Source organism: Rhineura floridana, chromosome 3 (genome assembly GCF_030035675.1).
Source record: "Rhineura floridana isolate rRhiFlo1 chromosome 3, rRhiFlo1.hap2, whole genome shotgun sequence".
NCBI lineage: Eukaryota > Metazoa > Chordata > Lepidosauria > Squamata > Rhineuridae > Rhineura > Rhineura floridana.
In genome coordinates, this window is record NC_084482.1 from 184126913 (window position 1) to 184150770 (window position 23858).

General features: G+C 43.2%; 1 protein-coding gene across 2 annotated transcripts in view; it reads right to left on the reverse strand.

Annotated features, from left to right (window-relative positions):
• PTPRG (protein tyrosine phosphatase receptor type G) overlaps positions 1–14361 on the reverse strand; it is an 828925-nt gene extending 814564 nt beyond the window's left edge. For both annotated transcript variants that reach the window (XM_061618739.1, XM_061618737.1), the window contains exon 1: positions 13463–14361. In XM_061618739.1, the coding sequence (XP_061474723.1) occupies positions 13463–13547 (85 nt within the window). In that variant the 5' untranslated portion in view covers positions 13548–14361. The remainder of the gene's footprint in view (positions 1–13462) is intronic.
• Between the last annotated feature and the right edge of the window lie 9497 nt (positions 14362–23858).

Sequence of the window (23858 nt, forward strand, 5' to 3'; positions counted from 1 at the left end):
TGCCATAGTGGTTAAGACACTGAGCTTCCAACCAAGAAATCCCTGCTAGAAATCTCGCCCTATTCGTTTAATAAATTTCTATAGCTGACCATAGATAAGTATTCCGTGAGTGGCTTACAAATGAGACAAAATAAAAAACAGAATATATAATAGACACCCTCTCTCAGAAAACCAAATTACCTTTCAAGACTGTTTTAAGATTACAATTAGGAAATGCATAGGAATAACTTGAAAAGGCTGTGCAAATGTTAAATATTATTATGGGGATTTCATAACACATGGTTTTGGGGCTGCTACGAAAAGACACCTTGCTTCCCAATAATATATTAATGCTGGAATACTAGGCCAAATTCATGGGTATAACCAGAGGTTTTTTTATGAAAGTACTCACTGGTACAGACTACCTGCACCTCTTTTTTTGTTGCCTGTGCCAGCCAACCATTTTGTCCTGGCAACCACAATACTTTCACCAAGATATGAGTACCAGCACCTCGTCTTTTACCAAAAAAGCACTGGGAAAACAGAGTTTTCGTTTTGTTTGTCTGATTTACAAAATTAATTTACAAAATTAATACTAAGAAAAAGGCAATTCAGTTCTTTGAAAATTCACTGATTCTTCTTATACAGTTGTCAGAGCTTACATGATACAAAACTACAAGCTTCAAGAACCAAAGGAAGAACATAAGCTGTACATTTGTTTTAATTAAACCATTAATTTAATTGTTTTACACGGAGTATAAAACTCAAAAGCCTTCCTATGAGGAGCAGTAAGGCCTCGCGTGGCCAGTTTCCTCAGACAAAAGGGAAGCAGTTCTATCATGCTGGTGCCAGAATGGAAAAGGCTCAAATCGAGCCTCCCACCAAGAAGAGGGTAATTTAGCCAAGCTATCTCCAATTGACCTCAGTCAGCAGGATTCTAATGGTCATTGGGCACATGGGTGGCTAGATGTTTGGAATCTGTGTATATATCTTATGCACAAGATCCTTCTGACTAGCTAGCACTTTGCCATTCTTTTAATTGAATATAAGCCAACAGCAGAATGTGGCTGCAAAAAGGGCAAATGCTATTTTAGGCTGCATTAACAGAAGTACAGTTTCCAAATGGCATGAAGTACTAGTTCCCCCCAGCACTGGTTAGGCTTCATCTTGAGACTTGCATACAGTTCTGGACACCACAATTTAAGAAGGATGCAGACAAAGTGGAACAGGTTCAGAGGCAGGCAACGAGGATGATCAGAGGATTGGAAACAAAGCCCTATGAGGAGAGACTGAAAGAACTGGGTATGTTTAGCCTTGAGAAGAGAAGACTGGGGGGAGACATGATAGTACTCTTCAAGTACTTGAAAAGCGGAGGGCCAGGATCTCTTTTCAATCGTCGCAGAGTACAGGACACAGAATAATGGGCTCAACTTACAGGAAGCTGGATTTCGACTGAATTATCAGGAAAAATTCATGTTAGAGCAGTACGACAATGGAACCAATTACCTAAAGAAGTGATGGGCTCTCCAACACCGGAGGCGTTCAAGAAGCAGCTGGACAGCTACCTGTTGGGTATGCTTCAATTTGGATTCCTGCATTGAGCAGGGGGTTGGACTTGATGGCCTTATAGGCCCCTTCCAACTCTACTATTCAACAATTCTATGTAGCCATAGAATACTTACTATTTATTACATTTCTATCCCACCTTTTCTCCAAGGAGCTCATGATGGCATACATGGTTCTCTGGTCTCCATTTTATCCTCACACAACAACACTGTGAGGTAGGTTAGGCTAAGAGATGGTTCGTCAGTCAGCTTCATGGATGTCTGAGAATTTGAATCCTAGCCTCCCAGGCTGTGGTCCAGTACTCTAACCACTACACCACACTTAAAATCAGAGCTAAACAATTTCCAAAAGCCATCAGTAGGCCAATTGGGACTCTGTTAATAACATCTGAAATCCTAACATGTTTTTCATAACTGAGTACAAAGATGAAGACTAGAAGTTGTGTGATTTTTTTTTTTTAAAGAAGAGGAAAGTCAAAGCTCTGATTAAAAATGTATAAGGAAATATTAAAAACACAAAACCTACTGCTAGAACTTTGGCACTCCAAACATCTGACAATTTGTAATCATTATTGGAGTTCAACAGACAATGCTGCAATAAGCTCCCTGATGTTAATTTCTTCCTTCCCAAAGAACTTCCTAACTTCCTTAGTATTTTATTTGTTCTAATCAAAATATCACATCAAGAGTCAGGGAAGAGGTGACCATCATTCAGCATACAGGCTCTGTGCAGGACTACTTATGTAAATGTGTCACATTTAAAATCCTTATTTACCCCAATTTGCAGCAGAATACTTGTTGGGCAAGCTACCAAAAACACAGAAAGAGGAGGAGAAAGTACTCAACAAAACCCATCTCCAAACAAGCGATTCTACTAATACTCTCATCCTACATTTTATAGCAGTCCAATTGATTTAAATATGTATCTAGTTTCCACATGTGGGTCCCAAAATTGGAGGGTTGTATCCAAAGGTGCTCAGTTGATGGTCACCTTCTATCAGAGGCATAGGAAGAAAGCAATTTTCATTATTCCCCCCCACACACACACACAAACCTGAAACCTGCTCCAGAGAGTTGGGAAACCTTCTAGAGCAGATTGAGGAGCACGGATGGTTGGAAAATAGAGAAGGAATTGCTGAAAATTGCTTCCTTCCCCGTTCCTCCAGCTGATCGACACTGTTGGATGCAACCTATATTTCTAGAGGAGTAGCAGTATTTATTGCAGCAAAAGCAACAAAGAGCCAAGCTAAAGACTAACATATTTATGACTAGAGAGTCCACTTCCTCAAATGCATAAATGGAATAAATGTATATAACACATCAGATGAAAACCTTGCCACCAATATTCTGTTTTTTATTTTTATTTATTATTTTATTTATACCCCACCCTTCCTTCCAGCAGGAGCCCAGGGCAGCAAACAGAAACATTAAAAACATTTTAAAACATCATAAAAAGACCTTACAATACAATTAAAAAAAACGTTAAAAACATTAAAAAAAACATTAAAAACATTATTTTTAAAAAGGGTTAAATATATTAAAAGACATATTAAAAGCAATTCTAACACCGACGCAGACTGGGATAGGTCTCAACTTAAAAGGCTTGCTGGAAGAGGAAAGTCTTCAAAAGGCGCCGAAAAGACAGCAGAGATGGCGCCTGCCTAATATTCAAAGGGAGGGAATTCCACAGGGTAGGTGCCGCCACACTAAAGGTCCGTTTCCTATATTGTACAGAATGAACCTCCTGATAAGATGGTATCTGCAGGAGGCCCTCACCTGCAGAGCGCAGTGATCGACTAGGTATATAAGGGGTAAGACGGTCTTTCAGTTATCCTGGTCCTGAGCTGTATGCATCTTATGCTCCCTTTCCCCATGAAACTGGTAGCATGCTATTTTCATTCTGCCTCTGAATGCCCCAAAATTCTCTTGTTCCTCCCTTCTTCATAACCCCCTCAGCCCATTTGCTAAGATACACAATTTCCAAGATTGCTTGAAGGTTTCAAAAGCTACATCCTGGCATCATTAACTGTAAAACCAGCTTCTATAAGCCTCCTAGTGGATATCAAACTCTCCTCTCAGCTTTTCCTCTGAAGCCTGCTAGCCAGCTGATCTGCAACTGCCTGGGAAAAAGAGGAGAGACATTTAACATTCTTAATCTGCAAGGACTTCATTAGTCACTTCCAGAAATATAAAGTATGATGGGGAGGGGAAGGAAGGCATGCAGAAGTAAAGCCATCAATAAAATGTAAGATGTATCATCTCTATAAAGCTGCAGGAGTCTTGGAGGGCCCTCTCCTGTACATTCCACACTTCCTAAAAGACGACAGCAACACACACACATTTGCTGTAGAAAAACCTAAATAAGTCCAGTTTTCCAAGCACATTTACAGAAAGGCTCAAAAGAATACTCAGCAGGGAGCAAAATAAAAAATATTAAGATGAGAATATCTGCAACATTCAAGGAAGTTTCTGTTCTGAAACATGAATATCAAGATATAAAATCCTGTACTGATACAATAACTTGACCAGGCAAGTTTCTCAAATTACTGTGAATCTGCACCTAGAACACATGTTTTGTGTGCAATCCAAATCAGAAATCCCAAGACAGTGAAAAGTCTATGATATGCTTTGTTTGTGTGTGAATACACACACGCACACATACAGAACAATTATTATTTCATACATGCACACACTGGCCATAATCTATCACAATGTTAGGTGCACTTAAGCCTATTGATTTCCTTGGCCTTAAGAGAATGGATTACAGCCAACACATAGGATGTTGTCAGATAGCTACGAAGTGCCTGCTAAGGAAACAGATCCTTTCTTCATTTACAAGGTCGAAATCAGGCACCTTTTGATTATTAACTCTTAACATATGCCATCCGATTTGTATGCCATCCACTCAGGACACTGCCCTTAAGATCCACCAATGTCAGGGAAATTTAAGCACACCTAACCATGCACTATTATTTTTGAGACTGCAGGTTCCATTAGAACGTTTGACCTACTAAGTGTCCTGAATAAAGAATGCATTGTGTGTGTGGGGGGGGGGAACTGAACTTTAAAGTTTTTAGCCTTTTACTGGTAAATGCTATTGTTCCATCCAGCTGCTTTCTGACAGGGAAAAGAAATACCACCTAAGAGCGTATCTGCTGCAGTCCAAAATACTGTTAGACTTACTTCTGACTAAGGACAGGGGGGAAATCGGATTCAGTTCAAATTTTAAAGCTGAATCTATCAAATTTGCACTTTCCAAAATAATATGAGAACCGAAATTCGCATTATCCAAATTTTGCAATGCAGTTCTCCAACCAAACAATATTTACAAAAACGCATTATATTAGAAGGTCTGCATAAAAATGAGTATTAAATGAAAAGTAGCATACAAAATGGATTATATTAGGAGAAATTACTTGCAAAAATGTGTACTGTAGTCAAAACAGCATAAACATATGTGTTTATTAGGAGAAAGTACACTAAAATGCTGAAGAATTTTCATGAGGATTTTTTTTAAAAGAATGCAAATTGCTGCAGAAATGTGGAGAATTGAATCTGCAATTGACAGAAATGAGAAACTGAGAGAACAACAGTTATCAGATCTTTCCATCCCTACTTCTGGAGAAGAAGCACGTATAGGATTCTGCTGTGAAATATGCAACAACAAGGAGTCACCAGTTTTCATGATACGTGGCTAACATTTGGTGAACTGGGGGGTCTAATCTCAAAAGCGAGAGCATTTGCAAAACAGTCTAAAATATCTAATACAAAATTAATAAATAAATCATTATTTATTATTTAAGTAGGAATATACATCAAGGATGCGATTCTTGCCAGAACAATATTCTGCCAGCATTTTTATTTATTCATTCATTCAACTTATAAACAAAACATTTACAGAACAATCCTAAACAGATTTACTCACAAGGAAGGCCCTCTGAATGCAACTGGACTTACTCCTTAGTGTTTGCAGGACTGCAGCCTTAGATGCTCAAATGGTGACAGGTCCTGTGCCATAGTACCATCTTGCTGCTAAGTTACTACATACCATTTTTTAAATTAGTCTACAGGCTCATCTATGCCTACTTTAGTGTTTAGGCCAAGGAGCAGGGGCAAAGGACAGAAATTTTAAAAAAATGTTTTCTTATGCAGTCGTAAGAAGCCAATTCTTATTCATCACAAGCAAACAGGCAATTGGTTATTTAAAACCTGCCATATTTCCTGGCCCAGAAACAGTTCCAGGATCTCTGCAATCACTCCCACCAACATGTGTATATTGCAATGACATTCCCCAAAAGCTGTTGTCCGATACCATTTGTATACCCTGATGATTTCTGTGGTACTTTGGTACAGTCCCATGGGCATCTGGTTGGCCACTGTAAGAACAGGATGCTGTACTAGGTGGGCCGCTGGCCTGATCCAGCAGGCTCTTCTTACTTCTGTCATCAGGAGTTTTGGAGTGCTTTGTCATCAGTATGCTGATGACACGCAACTCTATTTCTCCTTTTCATCTTCTTCAGGTGAGGCTGTTAATGTGCTGAACTGTTGCCTGGCCGCGATAATAGACTGGATGAGAGCTAATAAACTGAAACTCAATCCTGACAAGACCGAGACGCTGCTGGTGAGTGCCTTCTCTGACCAGATGGTGGATGTTCAACCTGTTCTAGATGGGGTTACACTCCCCCTGAAGGAACAGGTTCGTAGCTTGGGGGTTCTTTTCAATCCATTCCTGTCTCTCGAGACGCAGGCGGCCTCGGTGGCACGGAATGCGTTCTACCACCTTCGGTTGGTAGCCCAGCTATGTCCCTATCTGGAAAGCGACGACCTCGCTTCAGTTGTGCATGCTCTGTTAATCTCTAGATTGGATTACTGCAATGCGCTCTATGTGGGGCTGCCTTTGAAGACAGTTCGGAAACTACAGCTAGTGCAAAACGCACCTGCTAGACTGCTGACGAGGACTAGGCGGTCTGCACATATAACACCTGTTCTGGCTCGTTTGCACTGGCTACCTATTTGTTTCCGGGCCAAATTCAAAGTGCTAGTTTTGACTTATAAAGCCTTACATGGCGCGGGACCACAATACCTAGCGGAACGCCTCTCCCGATATGAACCTACCCATTCACTGCGTTCAACATCTAAGGCCCTCCTCCGAGCTCCGACTCACAGAGAAGCTCGGAGGGTAGTAACAAGATCTAGGGTCTTTTCAGTGGTTGCCCCCAATTTATGGAACAGCCTTCCCGATGAGGTGCGCCTGACACCTACACTTTTATCTTTTCGGCACCAGGTTAAAACCTTTTTATTCTCCCAGGCATTTTAATTCATTTGTGTTTTTAATCTATATTAGGTTGTTTACTTGTTTAATAACGTATACTTTGCTGTTTTTGTGATTTTATTGTATTTTATCCATGTTGTGCACCGCCCTGAGAGCCCTCGGGCTGTGGGCGGTATATAAATCGAATAAAATAAATAAATAAATAAATAAATTTCAACAGGTGAGGCAGTGCAAAAGTTCTGCAGCTCATGTGCACGGTTCATCTAGTGACATGACCATATAGTAAAAAAGTAAGTAAAATTTAATTTTTGTGTCGCCTATCTGGCCGAAGCCACTCTAGGCAACGTACACATTGAAACTGATAAAATACAATATAAATACAGAATAAAATACAATGCAGTCAACCATAACCATATTAAATAGCAGCAGTATAGAACAATGTAGGGCAATCAATAAACAATTTAAAACAATCATAGAAAAATTAGCCCACCCCGGGGATCCCGAAGGCCTGTCCAAAGAGCCAGGTTTTTAAGGCTCGGCGAAATGTATCCAGGGAAGGGGCATGGCGGAGATCGAATGGGAGGGAGTTCCAGAGAGTGGGGGCCGCCACTGAGAATGCCCTTTCTCTAGTCCCCACCAACCTGGCTGTTTTCATTGGTGGGACTGAGAGAAGGCCCTGTGTGGCTGATCTAGTCGGGCAGCTTAATTGGTGGTACTGGAGGTGCTCCTTCAGGTGAACTGGGCTGAGACCGTATAGGGATTTAAAGGTTAACACCAACACCTTGAATTGGGCCCAGAAAACAACTGGAAGCCAATGTAGATGAAATAACACTGGCGTGATGTGATCACGGCGGCGGCTGTTTGTAAGCAAACGAGCTGCCGCATTCTGCACCAGTTGTAGTTTCCGGACTGTTTTCAAGGGTAACCCCACGTAGAGCGCATTGCAGTAGTCTAATCGAGAGGTGACCAGGGCATGTACTACCAGTGGGAGCTGATGAATTGGGAGGTAGGGTTGTAGCCTCCGTATGAGGTGTAGTTGATACCAAGCTGCCCGGCTCACTGCCGAAATCTGAGCCTCCATGGACAGCTTGGAATCAAGAACAACCCCGAGGCTGCGGACCTGATCTTTCAGGGGAAGTCTCATCCCATTAAGCTTCAGGTCAACAACACCCAACCTTCCCCTGTCACCCACAAGTAGCACCTCGGTTTTATCAGGATTGAGCTTCAGCCTGTTCCTTCCCATCCACCCACTCACGGATTCCAGGCACTTGGACAAGGTCTCCACAGCCAACTCCGTGAGGATTTAAAAGAGAGATAGAGCTGCGTGTCATCAGCATATTGGTGACACCGCAGCCCAAAACTCCTGATGATGGCTCCCAGCGGTTTTACATAGATGTTAAATAGCATGGGAGAGAGGATAGAACCCTGTGGCACTCCACAAGTGAGGGGCCAAGGGTCTGAAACCTCATCCCCCAATATAGCTCCCTTCCTCCCAGTTATGAAAGCTGAAGGCTACAAAGTATTGCTATGATATTTGAGAGCTCACATGGACTTGGCTAAGAGTAAAAATAATCTCTCACCCTGTCATTTGGGCTGGTCTGCTAAGCATATTATAAGCTACCTGCTTTTTGTGATGTGCATACACTGAAAGAGACTTGAACAGCTATGTGCTGGCAGTGATTCTCCACTAATAGCTACTGCAAAACCTGTCATTAGCCTTCTTCAGGCATTCAGCCCAAACACATGATGGCTAAAAGAGGAAAGGGGCAGGAGCAGGACACAAGCTCCATCCCCACATGTGTTGGACATCCCCACTCCACCCTCAACTTTCCCTCATTGATTGGGAAAGTTCTGAAGGGGGCTTCTAAGTACATTCAGCCAAAAATGCTTAAATTTCCCCTTCAGACCTTTGTGTTCAATGAAGGAATGTTTTTAGAGGAGGGGGTGCATGCAGGGACCTTGGGGTGAGGCTTGCCCATGCATCCCTACACACACACATTTAGTCACTGTATTTGCAGGTTGAATGCCCAGTAAGAGCTATAAACAGCATTTATTCTCCCACTTTACATCCTCTGCAAGTTGGTTACATGGGTGCTTCTGTCTCTAATATCCCTCTTGCACCACATGTTAACAAAAATCCTTTCAGGAGTCTACAAATTTTGGCTAGCCTTGGTAGCCCTTCCAAATGTATAGCTCCAACAATGCTGTCCATCTGGCAATGTGGGAAAGGAAGGGGTTGGAGATTCAGAAGTGCTTCAAATCATAACATGACTAGAGATTTACTTGGTCCCAAGCTGAGGAGAAGGGCTGGAGTCCATCACCAAGCAGCTGGAAGGACAATTACCATGATAAGTATAGTGAATGAGTTTGTAAGCTCCTAAGATGGTATCATAAAATGCTTATGCATCTTATCATTCCAACACATCTTGCCCACAAACTGTGATCCCTGTATCTGAAGAAAAAGCAAAACACTAGGTTACATAGCAGTGACTGTGTTTGCACACAACGTTAAACTGTACTTAACAAATGTTTAACATAAATATGTGCTGGTGCATGCCGCTCCAATGTCCCCACTTTGATCTTTCCCCATTCCAGGTCATGCTGCACTGGGGCAACAAACCATAAAATTTGGTTTGCCATATTGTCTGAATATGGACTCCTGGTATGTTTCCCCCACAGGACTGGGTTCAGACATCACAACAAATCAGGGCTTGTGGTTTGTTGCTCCCAGTGCAACCAGAGGAGGGCAGGAGCAAAGAAGGGACTTCTGAGCAGCATGCACTAGCACACCGCTCATTCACGTTGAACCATAGTTAAACATTAACTATGGCTTAACGTGACTTGTGAACCAGGCCTATATAAAGTTGCATTACACAAAGAATTAGACCAACCGTCCTATCTAAGCCAGTGTTAGATTCCTCAACTGGCAGTAATTCTCCAGGTCAAGGTTTCAAGCAAATATCTTTCCCAGACCTGCATCTGGTGGTGCCAAAAACTTAATCTGAGGCAGCCTGTAGGCAAAGCATGCACTCTACTACTGAGCAGTAGCTTCCCTCAAAGTCAATATCCACAAAAATTCTTCATAACATACAGTTTGCCTTTGAACAGATCCTCATCGTGACCATCTTCCACCTGGAAACCTATGTCCTCACTGTGGGAGGCTGTGTGGATCCAGAATTGGCCTCCACAGTCACTTACGGACCCACCATTAAAGACCTTATCTTGGAAGACAATCTTACTTGGCCATCAGTGATCGCCAATGAATGAATATCTTAGATGCCACACCTTGCACACTGCCTAAGTCTGTAATGCAACAAGTGTTACCTAGTTCAAATTCCAGATATAAATTCACAACTCTTAAAATGGTGTCGTATTAAACTTACATCAGTGCTTGCTTTCTTGAAGTGTCCCCACAGCCTGCCTTTTAAATGTAATTACTGTACAATATATATCAGAATCAGAATGAAAGCTTCACTTGTAAGGATAAGATCGAGAAGAAATCAATATAAAGAAGATAAATGTTTCTTCTCAGGAGCTGCAGAATTTCAAACAGAGAGAGGTTTTAAGCCCCCTTTCGCCAAACCGTTTTTTGAACTGAAATCCCATCTTTGCCTGAAGGAGCTGCTAGAACAAAGACGAGAACCTGTGGCCCAGCAGAGGTTATTGGACTACAACTCCCATCATGCACGCACATGCACAGGATTGCAGTCTTTATTTTTTAAAAAATATCTTCTTTTTTCTTAAACTTTTATTTCAACCTATAAAATGATCCAAGATAAAAAGGTGGCTTCAAAAAAGTCAATGTCACAAAACCTTCAGATTTTAATCTTAGCTATAAAGAGGTGCTAATAAAAATATATTACGAGCCTAATAAAATACACCACAGCATGGAGAGGAAGTTACCTAAATGGGAAATGAAAAAGTGTAAATAGTAGTCACACCAATGAACAGTAGTTTCCTAAAGTTACGCTGCAATCCCATTCCATACCCGCTTCTCCGAGATTACATCCCACTGAATTTGATGACACTTAATTATAAACAAACATACATAGGCTCACATTTCACAGAGTTCCCCTATGTGGTGTGGTGGTTAGAGTGCTGGACTAGGACCTGGGAGACTTAGCCATGAAGCTCACTGAGTGACCTTGAGTCAGTCACTGCCTCTCAGTCCAACCTACCTCACAGGGTTGTTGTGGGGATTAAATGAGGAAGGGGAGAACCATGTATACTACCATGAGCTCTTTGGAGAAGAGGTGGGATATAAACACAATAAATAAAATTATCCTGGTATGAAGGCTCCGGTCTATCTGAAGTACATTTACAGAACAATCCTGTACATGACTACTCAGAAGTACACCTCATGGAATTCAATGGGTTTTACTCCCAGTCAAATAAGTAAAAGATTGCAGCCGGATCCAAAGAACTAATAAGGATTTTCTTGGGTATGTATAGAATTGCTCTCCTAAGAGAACAAGTCACTCAGATAAGTATTTTATATACATATTCTATATGATGAGATACTGTGTTCAACAGGCATATTTATTCAGACAAATTTGTTAGCTATTCATCCCCACCCAAAGAGGGGGGGCCTGATACTGGAAATAAATTATCTTCTACAGAACTACACTCATGGGCATTTTATACACTTTGTTAGTAACGCATAGGCAACCTTCAAATACTCGTATTTCCAGCTGTGGTGTGCAATACTATGCTAAAATTAACAAGAGACAAGAGTGGATGACAATGTCATACCTTCTACAAAACAAGCAAGGGTTAATACTAAATTTAAGAACAGCTCTTTATCAGGAGATCTGTGCGCATATGTTGGGGGACTTTGGGAAATACGTTGAAAAAAATCCAGGAAAAGACAGAAGCTCAGCAGTGCCTCTATTGGTTTATCCATGTTATTGTACATAGGGAAGGGGGGAGAGAGAATTATACACACACTCACACTCATCTTCCAAGCTTCCCTGACATTTTTAACTTTTCACAGCACCAGGCAAAGAGGGAGCAAGTTTGATGGGTTCTGCAACTACTGGAGAATCTTGCCTTTAACCAAGGCTTCCGCTGTGCCTAAGAAGGGGACAGCCAAAGGCAGTATTTCCCACCCACCAACCCAGATTAACAAAACACACCATGAAGGAGGGAACTCAAGTAAATGCCCCGCAGCCTGGTAACAATTTTGGCTACGCTGGGTCTCCAGAAAGGGAAGACAAGATTTTAGACCAGCATTCTCTATCATGTGCAATTCCCAGAACCCTGATTTTTTCCTCCACCTCCAAAGCAAGATCTGATCTTCCTCCAATTCTAACCCATAACATATTTTCCTCCATCAAGGTCAAATTTTGTGGCACTATCCAGGCTTACCAAGGTAAGAGGTGCATAGAACTGCTGCAGGAGAACGGGGTGGGGGAAGGTCAGGAGAGTGGAAGAAAAACGGGGGTTAATTATTACCAGGCCAGGCATTACTCTCAAAGGCTACAATCAATGGGTAGTGGGCATTCTTATTCTTCACCCAGGTGGCATGGCTGCAGAGCACTGCCTGTGCACACACTGCCTTTAGCATGGAAGAGGGAGATTCATAAAATGCCCCCTCCCCCAGACACACACAGCTAGCATTCACACCCTGCGATGCCTAAGAAAACGCTGCACCAAAACTGGGATCAAAGCAGGAGGAGGGGAAGACTACAAAAGCGGGGCAGGAAATGTATGTAAGGGGGGTCCTAATCTCTTCCCCCACCTGTACACACAAAAAACAGGATCAAGGCTAGAAGAGTTAAAGGGGGATGAAAGCACCAAATAAGGGGATTTGGGAGTTTCTCTGCCTCTTCCCCCAATCCTGAAATTCACTGGGGGGGTTTGGGGGGGTTATATGTGGCTGCTAAAAGGGTATAAAGATAAGGTGAGCAAATAGGCAGCGGCACTATTGAAGTGGCAGTCCTACTAGACACACACAAGGATGAGTAAGGGAGAGAGCCGCCAGCGCTAGCGGGCACAATCACACACACTCACTCACAGAGGCCAGGCTGGATGGAATCACGTTACTACACACGCTTAGCCCAGCGGGCGGAATGCCTGGCTCTCTCCCATTGATTGCCACACTGATAGGACGGGTGATGGGCTGGAGTAAAGGAAACAAATTAGGCGGGGGGGGGGGGTGAGAGAGAGATGGAAGGAAAGAGGTAGAGAAGGTAGCACAGAACAGCAACTAGAAGTTGTGCAGAGTGGTGCTAATGGAGCTGGGGAGAGATCCAGGCTTACAGAGGCTCGTTCCTCCTTCCTTCCACACCTAACAGGGGTACCCGACTGCTTCCTCAAGAAGGAAGCCTCCTTTTTGTTATCTTCAAACCCAGAGTACAAACATGCACACACACAACTATTGCCAACGAGCAGCACAAGCTTCATGCCACACACGCCTTCCTTAGGAAAGAGAGAGGATCGGGTAAAAAAAATTACCAAAAAAATCATTTAAACCACTAACAGTCTGTGTACACACGTACCGACCACCAATGTGAACGATCGGAGGGACATGTAAAGCAACGGAACACATACAGGCGGGGGGGTGGTTCTACGAGGCTCCTCCGCGTTCTTGGCCCCCCTCCCCAAGCTGAAAAATCCATCCCATATTAAGATTTCCACTACTCACCGGGAAAACACACCACGTAATGGAGCACGGAGATGGTGATCTTCAAGAAAAAGATCCAGCAACACGGTTGCAGTAGCCTCCGCATCTCCAAAGCCGCACATCGAAACAAGCAGAGGGGGCTCTCTTTAAGTATATGTTAAAAAATGTAAAAGGATAAGGATTCCACATACACCAAAAGGGGGGGGGACTTGTTGAAAATTATAAAAAGTTGCACACTTTCCTGCCCTGTCGCTGGAATAAAAAAGGGGCTCGGGATTAAAGAAATAGAGAGAAGGAAAGCAGCAGTGATTGACCCCCCGCCCCCTCTATTAAAAATAACAACAGTAAATTGGCGCGCTCACAGCCTCCCTTTCTCTCTTCGCCCGGGATTTCTGCCTGTGTGTGTGCGTGTGCGTAAAGATAAAGAGTCCCAGAGTTCAGCAGAGCCACCGCTCCAGGCCTTGGGAGCAAACGCTGGGGGACTTGGGAGCCGAGAGCTCACAACTTCGCTCTAGCCCGCAAAAACAGCAGCAACGGCGCCGGAGATCGGTGGATAAAGAGCGCCACGGCTGGGCTCGGACTCTCTCCCTTTCTCTTCATGCGGGCAGCACCGTGCAAGGCCAAAGGAAAAAAGGCATTCTTGCAAACAGCGGTAAGAGCGGCGGCGGCGGCGGCGGCGGCAGCAGCAGCAAAATCCACTCCCCAGCCCGAGTAATCGAGGGCTTTCAGTAGCAGCAGCGAAGAGTCAGTCAGGCTGCCCAAAGCAGCTTTCAGTCCATCCCGCTGCTGGAAGTTGGAGCTCCAGAGAAAGCTGGCGAGGAACAGTCAGGCAGGAGCTGCTGGAAGCGTTCCATTCTTCCATACAGGAAGTAACATGTGAGCCTAGATCCTGGCTGAGACTTTAAAGCGGAGAGGGAGAGGGAGCGGAAGGGAGAGAGGGTGAGAGAGAGAGGAGGCGGGGGCGCGCAAGAAAAAAAAAAGGGGGGGGTCTGGCTTTGCGCGCACTCGAGGCTCTTAAAGCGGCAGCGCACGAGCGCCTCTCTCATATCCAGTTGTACTGGCAAGCTAGAAGAGGCAAAGAGAGAGTGCACGCGTGTGCGTTTTGGAGAGGCTCTTTTGTACAATCCGTGGAAGACTATATGCTTCTACACAGATATTCTATTACACATATAGTTCTCTCCTGTACACCCCCCCAAGCATATTGGAAAGGCATACGGGGGCATTTGTTTCAGTATCCACATACACGTGCACACGTTTTCCACACGCCTTTTGAAAAAGGTATACTACACTCGCGCGCCTCTTCACACAGAGTTAAAACCTCTCCCTTACCGCACGTGTATACAACGTCCAGCAAGGCAGAGCCCCCCCCCACACACACACACAACTCCCTTACATTCATTTTCAGTGGATTCGTACACGTATACTTACACACACACCTCTTTCACATTCGCTCTGTCACATGCTGGATAGCTTCGCACACGTCCCGCGGACGAGACACAAAGAAATTCGCTCGCTCGCTCTCTCACACACACACGCACACAGACGATCATCCACGTTGACAGGACAGTCTCTTTTGTACCACACTGTACTTACAGAACAGTAATCCATGCACCACGAAGATTCGTTTTCATAGTTACCTCTCATCTGAACATACATGCTTCATGGTATATAATTTGCAGAGAGGGAGCCCTGTTCGTCTGTATTGCAGCAAAGACAAGGAAGAGTCTGGTGGTAACTTAAAGACGAATCCATTTATTCACGGCAGGAGCTTTCATTATATATATATATATATATATATGTACACGCGCTTGCTTCTCATACAACTTACAGAAAGAGCAAAATCTCCCCCTCTCAGATATACACACAATCTATCTTTTTGCCTCACAGACACATACCAGTATTCCCCTCTCTCACCCACAGTTCCCCCCACAAGAAGTTCTGAACTCTTCACACATTATGCACACTCTCTCCCACTCACTTTCTCTTTCACACAGAGAAATATTCCCCCCCCTTTTTTTTTGCGGCTCACACACTCTTTTACTGCACTCATGAACGCACACAAACTCTATTTCATGCATACATCCCTGCTGGAGACATGTAATTATATTCATTCGCTCTCGCTCACACACACGCGCGCACACCCTCGCTCGCTCTAATGGGACGGGATACCTAATCTACAGCAAATATTGAACGCACTCCCCTTATGCACAGGGCGCACACACAGAGAGATTCTTTCTCCACGTTTAGAAAATCAGCCCGGCTGCATTTTTTTTTTCAATTTCCTGACAGCAGGGGGACTTAAAGCAGTATCGATCCATTTAGCACGGGGGCCCTTTTCTAACGAGTGGAATACAATAGCTAGGATCTGGATTGTTTTTTTTACTAAACAACTCTAATCCGATCAAGAATAATAAAATAATGCATATATATGATCAGTCAGTCATGCGTCTGTATGTGGATTGACTGGGTTTTAATTTTTATTTTTAAAGCATCCCCAGTGGTTTTAGAAGATCCCAGCATTGCGATGTGAACAGCGGCGGAGAGGTTAAAAGGAACCTATAGCTGTGATCAGAATGAAGCGGAGCCTAGAGGCTAGACTGATCTCTGGAAAGATAGGAGGGAGCGATTTCCTTTTTAGCCCATGCGTTTAAATAAAAAGCAATCCTGGAGAGGCGTTCTGGAGGAAATGCCTTATCTGTAATGAGTTTTGTCCCTTCCTTTAGACTGGAAGATTTTATCGAGTTTTAGTTATAAGCAGCACAGTATTTCGCCGTTATGCTGCTCCTAACTAGTGCCTGGGAGCTGGGTTTTTTTCCCCTTGATAAAATGTGTAATTGAGTCAAGATAATTTGGCATTTGTATTTTTTTTAAAGCCCACACTTATCTAAACTGTATCTGTTTGAAGCTACTTCTACTACTATACCACCTTCAGTACAGGATAGTGTATGTTTAATTTCACTTTTCCAAAAATCCGTGCAAAATATTATTTGTAATGCATCTCCAGCAAGCCCACAAAATAAGAGTGTTTTGAAATCCTGGAATGTTTGAGAATTCCACCAGCGTATACTAATCATGACATGACCAGAAGTGCTTCACACTAACCATTCTGCATATGTCTGGCCACTGTGTCTCTCCCCCTTCCACACGTGACTCCCCCCCCAATGGATTTAGTAAAGCAAATTATTTGCAGATTAGGGAATACGTCATAGCTCAGTGGAAGAGCATTTGCTTTGCAAGTAGCAGGTCCCAAGTTCAATCACTGGCATCGCCAGGTAGGGCTGGGAATGTCCCCTGCCTGAAACCCTGGGCAGCCTCTGCCAGTTGACCTTGACAGTACTGAGCTAGACGGACCAAAGGTCTCCCTCAGTTTAAGGCCGCTTCCAATGTTCATAACCTTCAATCTGGATCATATAGCAGAAACATATTCCATGAAAGTAAGGTGCTTTGACACATGACACTAAGGCTACTTGCAGTTATTATTAGATTTCTTATGCTCCCTTCACTATAAGGTCTTACAACCAGAAATGTAATAAATAAATAAATAATAAACGTACATATAGGAAATCTGTTAAAATCTTTAATTATAAACTGAGTTTATAACAGCAGTGCAATCCAGAGCAATGGACGCTATTTAGAAACTGTGAACAATATAGATTCATAGTTCAGAAGCACTAGATGGTGGTCCATGTATAGACTGCTCCACAGTAGCAGTTCATGTGGCAGAGCAGAGCCACCCCTTCCAACATCATCATCTCTGAAGCTTACCTGGATGCGGCTGGGGCAGGATAGGGTGGGGGCATACCAGGTTGGCTCTGACAGTCCACCCATGCAGCCCTGATCTTGCTGCAAACTTGCCTCTCCCTACTCCCACCCAGGTAAGCTGTAGCAATGCTGTCAAGAGTGGGGCTCTGCCCTACCACTACTGCTATCACTAGAGGCAAGGCATTTCAGCCTCACTAATATCTGTTGCTGATGGAAGGAGAAGAGACATGGACCCAGGCTACGACACACACCATTGCTGGAACATGTGAGCCTCAGGCAGTAAGCTGGCGCAAATAATGCTTCTAAATCAACATGAAAACCATTCCAGAAGGGAATAAAATAATTGTCCTGGATTAGCTGGAAGACAGCAGTCCATGTCCTAAGAGTGTACGGAATTGTTTCTCCTTAAGTGTAATCCATTCTTATGTTATATAAGTTCCAGATCGGAAGAAAGTATCTTCTCCCACAAAATAGTGTTTTCAAGTCCAAAGCCTCAGACAAAACCCACAGCATGCCCTACTGAAACCAAAACAGCTTCTTAACAGTGTGCTGTTGTCTTGCCTGGTTATTCTTCATCATTATATAAAACAACAAACAAATTTGCTGCAGAAATGTGCTACTATTTTATTTTTTAATTTTAGAAAATGGAATGGTTATCATAAGCTGACATAGTAACCAGCATGAGGATATTCTTGCTATGACTCAAATTAAAGGGGAAAAATAAGCAAAGAGTTTAAACTACCTGAAAGTTTATTTTGAATGCTAGATGTCCCCCACTGCCATTGTGTTATTTTCTGGCACAGAACAACAGGAGGCTCAGACTATATGAACTGTATGAACTTAACATTTCCATGTCCTTTATTTTGGGGCCTAGTATCATCCTATACCAGACTTTCCCAACTTAGTAACCTCTAGATGCTTTGGGCTGCAAATGCCCATCAGCCTCAGACAGCTGATCGGAATTGTACTCCAAAACCTCTGGAGGTTACTAGGATGGGAAGGGCTGGCTTGAGTCTATGTGGATTTCCAATGCTTACTTATTGCACAAAGAGAAAATAAAATGTTCTTAAAATCGTTCACTGGTATGCAAACCACACAGCTCTTCATTATCAGGGCACTGATTCCTTGTTATCTACTGCTGGCAAGGGCCGTTAGTTCACCAACACTAACTTCTTATGAGGTGGTGGTTTACTCTCAGCCCATCTATCGTGGCCAAGAAAAACACAGGTATACAAATGTGAAAGAAATAGGGGCTCTGCCCTTGCTTGCTATGCACACTAACCCCACCTGCTGTCACCAGTGCTCCCTCCCACAGGTTGCCAGCGCTCCCCCTTGCTTCCCGACCCCACGGGTCACCAGTGTTCCTCCTCACTTCCTCACCCCATGGGTCCCCAGCGCTCCCCCTCACTTCCCTGCCCCATGGGTTACTAGCACTCCCCCCCACCCCACAGGTCATGAGCATGCCCCCTCTCTCCCATGGGTCACCAATGCACCCCCTCCCTTCCCCCATGAGTCACCAATGCTCCTCCCTCTCTCCCTCCACGAGTCACCACCTCTTCCTCCCCCCATGGGTCACCAGCCCTCTCTCCCACCAGCTGACCCACTGAGGGCCAGGCCCAGCCAGCACAGCCACCTCTGCCCCTCTTGATTGCTCACTCACTCTAGCGTTGTCGCCACCACCAGTGCCAGGCACCTCACGCACTGTCACCACTGCAGTTGACAGGTCAGTTCTACGGATGGACCACTGATGAAGATCCTGCACGTAAATTGAACGGTAGCACCCAGCAGGAAGGGGCACTGCTGTGCACCTGGCCTGCTGGCAGTGGAGTTGCTGCCATTGAACAAGAGGGAGAGAGGCAAGGCGGGCAGGACATTGGTGCCATGTGGGTGCATCAGATGTACACCTGCATAGCACTACTACCCCTCCTGGTAAATGGCAGTGACTTCACTGCTGGGAGGTCAGGTAAATGGTGCAGTCTCTCCCTACTGGTTGCTACTGAAATTGGAAGGAAGAGAACACTGTCATAGAACGGTTCATATAGATACTGGGTCTTGTCCCACATCCTAAGCCTACCTCTGCAAAAGTGAGGATGTTGATTTGTTCTCTATCCTAGTGGCCTTATGCATTGTCCCTTAAGGATTGGCTGCAAACCAGGTTTTAAGAGATTTGCAAACCCAGGTATGCGTTAACCATGATTAGGTGTTATGCCCTCATCAAATTCCTTCCGGCTTTAACATCTATGAAATATTTTGAAAGGCATACAGGTTTACAAAGACACAGTTTTGGTGCAGAAGCTCTGGGTAGAACATGCATAACCCAGTTTCCCCTGGGGAAACAGGTCAATCATTATTACATCATTGGCATATATCAAATTGAGATCTGGAATAATGGAGTCATTTTTCTTTCTGCATTAGCAATTTGGTTGGGTTGAGGAGCCATTAAGATATATGACAGAGGTCTGGCAAATGGAAGTAAACAAGATTAAGCAGTTAGCTGTTTCCTTTCCAGTATCTCCTTGCCTATGGCACATTGTCTATCAACAAGAGGTAGGTACAAATCGTGCCTTTAACTGTTCAAATAGAGAAAGCTGGATAAAGGCCATGCTCCATTTACTGTTTAGATGCTGTGCAGTTAGAAAGAGCGAATCTTGCTGAGGTGAGCCAATTTTCTCTTCCCAATGATTAAAATAATAGTTTCCAATTCCATACAAAGGTGGGGTAAAAAAATATGACGTAATAAAGTCTAGCTTGATTAGAATGTTGCAAACATTGCAATATATTATGACCATGAAGTACACGGCACATTCCAGGAAACAGTAAATTCAGCATTTGTTTCTATTTGGTTTGCAAGCAAGGATGAAGAACACGTGATCACTTTTATTTTATTTTATTTGTTTGAACAGGTTTTTGGGTTTGGGGTTTTGTTTTTTTCTGCTGCCTCCATCAGCATACGGACATCACTCTTGGGAATGAAATGAAAGCCTGTTAATGTATCTTCAGACAAGGGAAATAATAGGAAAACTGAAACTCAGATTTACATTTGTCGTACGTATGAGTTAGTAAAAAAACTGGAAAGAGAGCAGAAAATATGGCAAGTAGTTCAAAGATGAGAAGGTTTATTGAGGTAGACAGATTGATTGATTGATTAAATCTTTATTGCTCATGGCCATTGGCCGCCACAATGAAATACAAATACAAATGTAAAATCAGGTAATAGAATTAAAATATAACAAACAAAAAGCCATAGGTATTAAAATTTACAATAAAACCCAATATTTATAACTTTCCTGTTCAAATTTAAAAGAATCAGAAGTCGAGAAGTCCATAATCAGGCCTCTAATTGCTTAGAGGCAGACAGATATTAATGGTATTAATAATTTAAGCAGGCCTGTTAATGGATATGAAGAATTGGATGAAGATGCAGGGAATAAAGAGGAAAGGGACAACTTGTTACAATTATACAGTATATTGAAACCAGCACCACATCTTTGGCTGGCTTGTGTTAGTGCAGTACTGTTATGCTGAGTCTAATTCAAGAACGTAGGAAGCTGCCTTATATTCAGTCAGATTATTGATCCATCTAGCTCAGAACTGCATACGCCAGGTGGGAGGAACCTTTGCCCCTCCACATGTTGTTGGACAACTACTCCCATCATCCCTGGTCATGCTTGCTGGGGCTGATGGGAGTTGTAGTTTAGCAACATCTGGAGGGCCAATGTTTCCCCACACCTAGCCTACACTGACTAGCAGCAACTCCCTAGGGTTTCAGGCAGGGATCTCTCCCTTATCTGGAGATGCCAAGGATTTAACATGGGAGCTTCTGCATGAAAAGGTACGGCTCTTCCAAAACATTTGTGGTTTTTATACAAAGTATAACAAAGTGAACAAGGAAATAATAGTTGAGCAAGCCTCTTCCATGAGTTCTGATGGTGTCACTTACCAAAGATTTTTGAGGAGATGTATCTTATTACAATTCAGGGAGCACATCTTCATGTTATCAACTGATGATGATGATGGACTGCCCTCAAGTCGATTCCGACTTATGGTGACCCTATAAATAGGGTTTTCATGGTAAGCGGTATTCAGAGGTGGTTTACCATTGCCTTCCTCTGAGGCTGAGAGGCAGTGACTGGCCCAAGGTCACCCAGTGAGCTTCATGGCTGTGCAGGGATTTGATCCCTGGTCTCCCAGGTTGTAGTCCAACACCTTAACCACTATACCACACTGGCTCTCAATGTTATCAACTAGTACAGATTATTTGTGAAACATAATCTTAAATCCAAAATACGAAGTAGTTTAGATTTTCAAAAATTAGCACATCGGAGCAAAATTATGGTGATCCATTTTCTAATACAGATAGTCTTGTGTCCAGAAAATGGACACTATCAGTATATTCTTTACTCCTATGCTGGAAAACAGGGGCACAAGGAGCAGCAGTACAGAGTAGTCCTGCCCCGACATTGTGCACACTACCCTAATGTCTGCACATGTATCTGTAGGTAGCAGCACTTTTAGGACTGGTGACCCATGGTTCCACTGGGCTGCCCCACCTACCACCCTAGCAGCTGCATTCTGCACTAGCTATAGCCTCTGGACTGTCTTCAAGGACAACCCCGCTTAGAGTGTATTACAATAGTCCAGGAGGAATTCTATAGAATGCAGTAGTACTAGAGCAGTGCATTACAATTGCTACTATAGTCAGACAAATTATTAAGATCTTCAGCAATTTTCAAGTGGTCTGTGCGGGAAAAAGTTTGGGAACTACTGATCTATACCATAGTGTGAATGCAACAAGTAGAGGTTTTCTAACATAGATATCATACAGATATAGTCCAAACATATATTTCATACGTATATCATTAATTGGGGAGCCTGGATTGGCGGCAGCTTCCTGCTGAGTATATATGCAGTGGCAAACCTGCATTTGCTACTGTGTAGCTCAGGGATGGGGAATCTGTGGACCTCCTGATATGACTGAACTACAGCTCCCATAATCTCTGACCATTGAGTCGTGCTAATAGGAGTTAGAGTTCAATAACATCTGGAGGTGTACAGGCTCCCCATTCTTGGTGTAATGTGTGAAATGACCTTTTGTTTACCTTTGAAACCAAATGGAATCCTGCATTTGTTGAGAACAAATCTCATATTCCCCTTCCTTGATCCAGAATCTACCAGTGCTTCAAATTTTGAAGCAAAAGGTCTCTATTCTAAAGAGCTTTCATTCTGAAGCTGGACAATGAAAACTGACAATGGGCAGAGGGAATGGAGGGAAGGAAGAGTAAATGGATGTGCGTAAGGATTTTGAGCAAATGAACTAGTTTAGCAGCATGACAGACAAATGGAAGAGTTGGAGGAAGGCTTTGTGGAAGAGGTAGTTGATGAAAGACTTGAAAAATGAGGAGGAGAGTGCACTTTAGACAAGAATTCAATGACAAAAAACGTCATTAAGTGCAGAGTTGAGGCATAAAGTTAGGACAATTTAAACTCCAAATTGTGAAACTGAGCAATTCCCTCCTGTCAGTGGGCAGTATGGTAAGAGAAATACTGCACTGCAAAATTGCATTGTTAAAGGAACTGAAGTGTAAGGTTTGAAAATAATTAAACAAAGCCATGCTTGAAAAGTATGTAGTCCTATTTCAGTTCCCCACCCCCAGTATTAACTCAATGGATTTTAGCTGTATACATTATTTTCATATTCCTAATTTCTGTGATGGCAATGCAGATAATCACCCAAGTAATCTCCAGTGAGACCAGTGGAGTACTTCTTTTTTTAACATCTGAGGAGGCGTTAAACAGCTTCTGTTATTTGTCTATTAGCTCCTTGTTGGAAGTTAAAATTGCTGAGTGCTCCCATTGCTTGCCTGTTTAAGCCTATGTAAATTGCACCTAAAGTGATGCTGCTTTAATATGACATCCTTTTACACTAGTCTGTGCATTCATAAGAAATGGTACGAAAAAACACTCCTCCAACACATCTAAAAATAATGAAACCTTTGGCATTCACGTTGGAGCATGAAGGCATTTAGGGAAATTCAGTTCACTAGTTCAGCCACTAGAAACACTTATCTGAGATTTGCCTTGTGGGCCTGCTTGGAGAATGAAAGCAATCAAATCTGTTGCAGGGGAATTGATGTTGCAGGGCTCTGGGAACAGGATCATTGCAATAACAGAGACTAAGCTCTCCTCCCCCCTCATTGTGAGTTTTTCAGACCCAGGAGAAGCTGTCTGTGAGGCTCCTGGCTCTGGTTCTTTGGGCCCTGGTGCTGTGGGTTCTGGTTCAGTAGGCTCCTGTCTGTCAACCTCTGGTTCGGTGGTCTTCTGATTATGGATATTAGGCTCAGAATCAGGAACTGGTCTTGCTTCTTAGCCAATAACACTATAGCCTCTGACTATGAGCAGTTCCAGACAACCTGTTTATTGAGCCTTCATCCTGATTTGTTTGCAGGGAGATTAGATGACATTGGCAATTTATTGAGAATTAATTCTGATTTGTTCATGGGGAGCTGGGATATGTTTAAAAATTGGACTAATTTTTTTAATGCAGTGAAACAAATAAATACATTTATTTTGACATTCAACTTACTCTAACAAAGGATTCAGGGCAAGCAAGCAACCTTCCCCGTGTCCAAGGCATACGAAGGAGGAGGAGGAACAT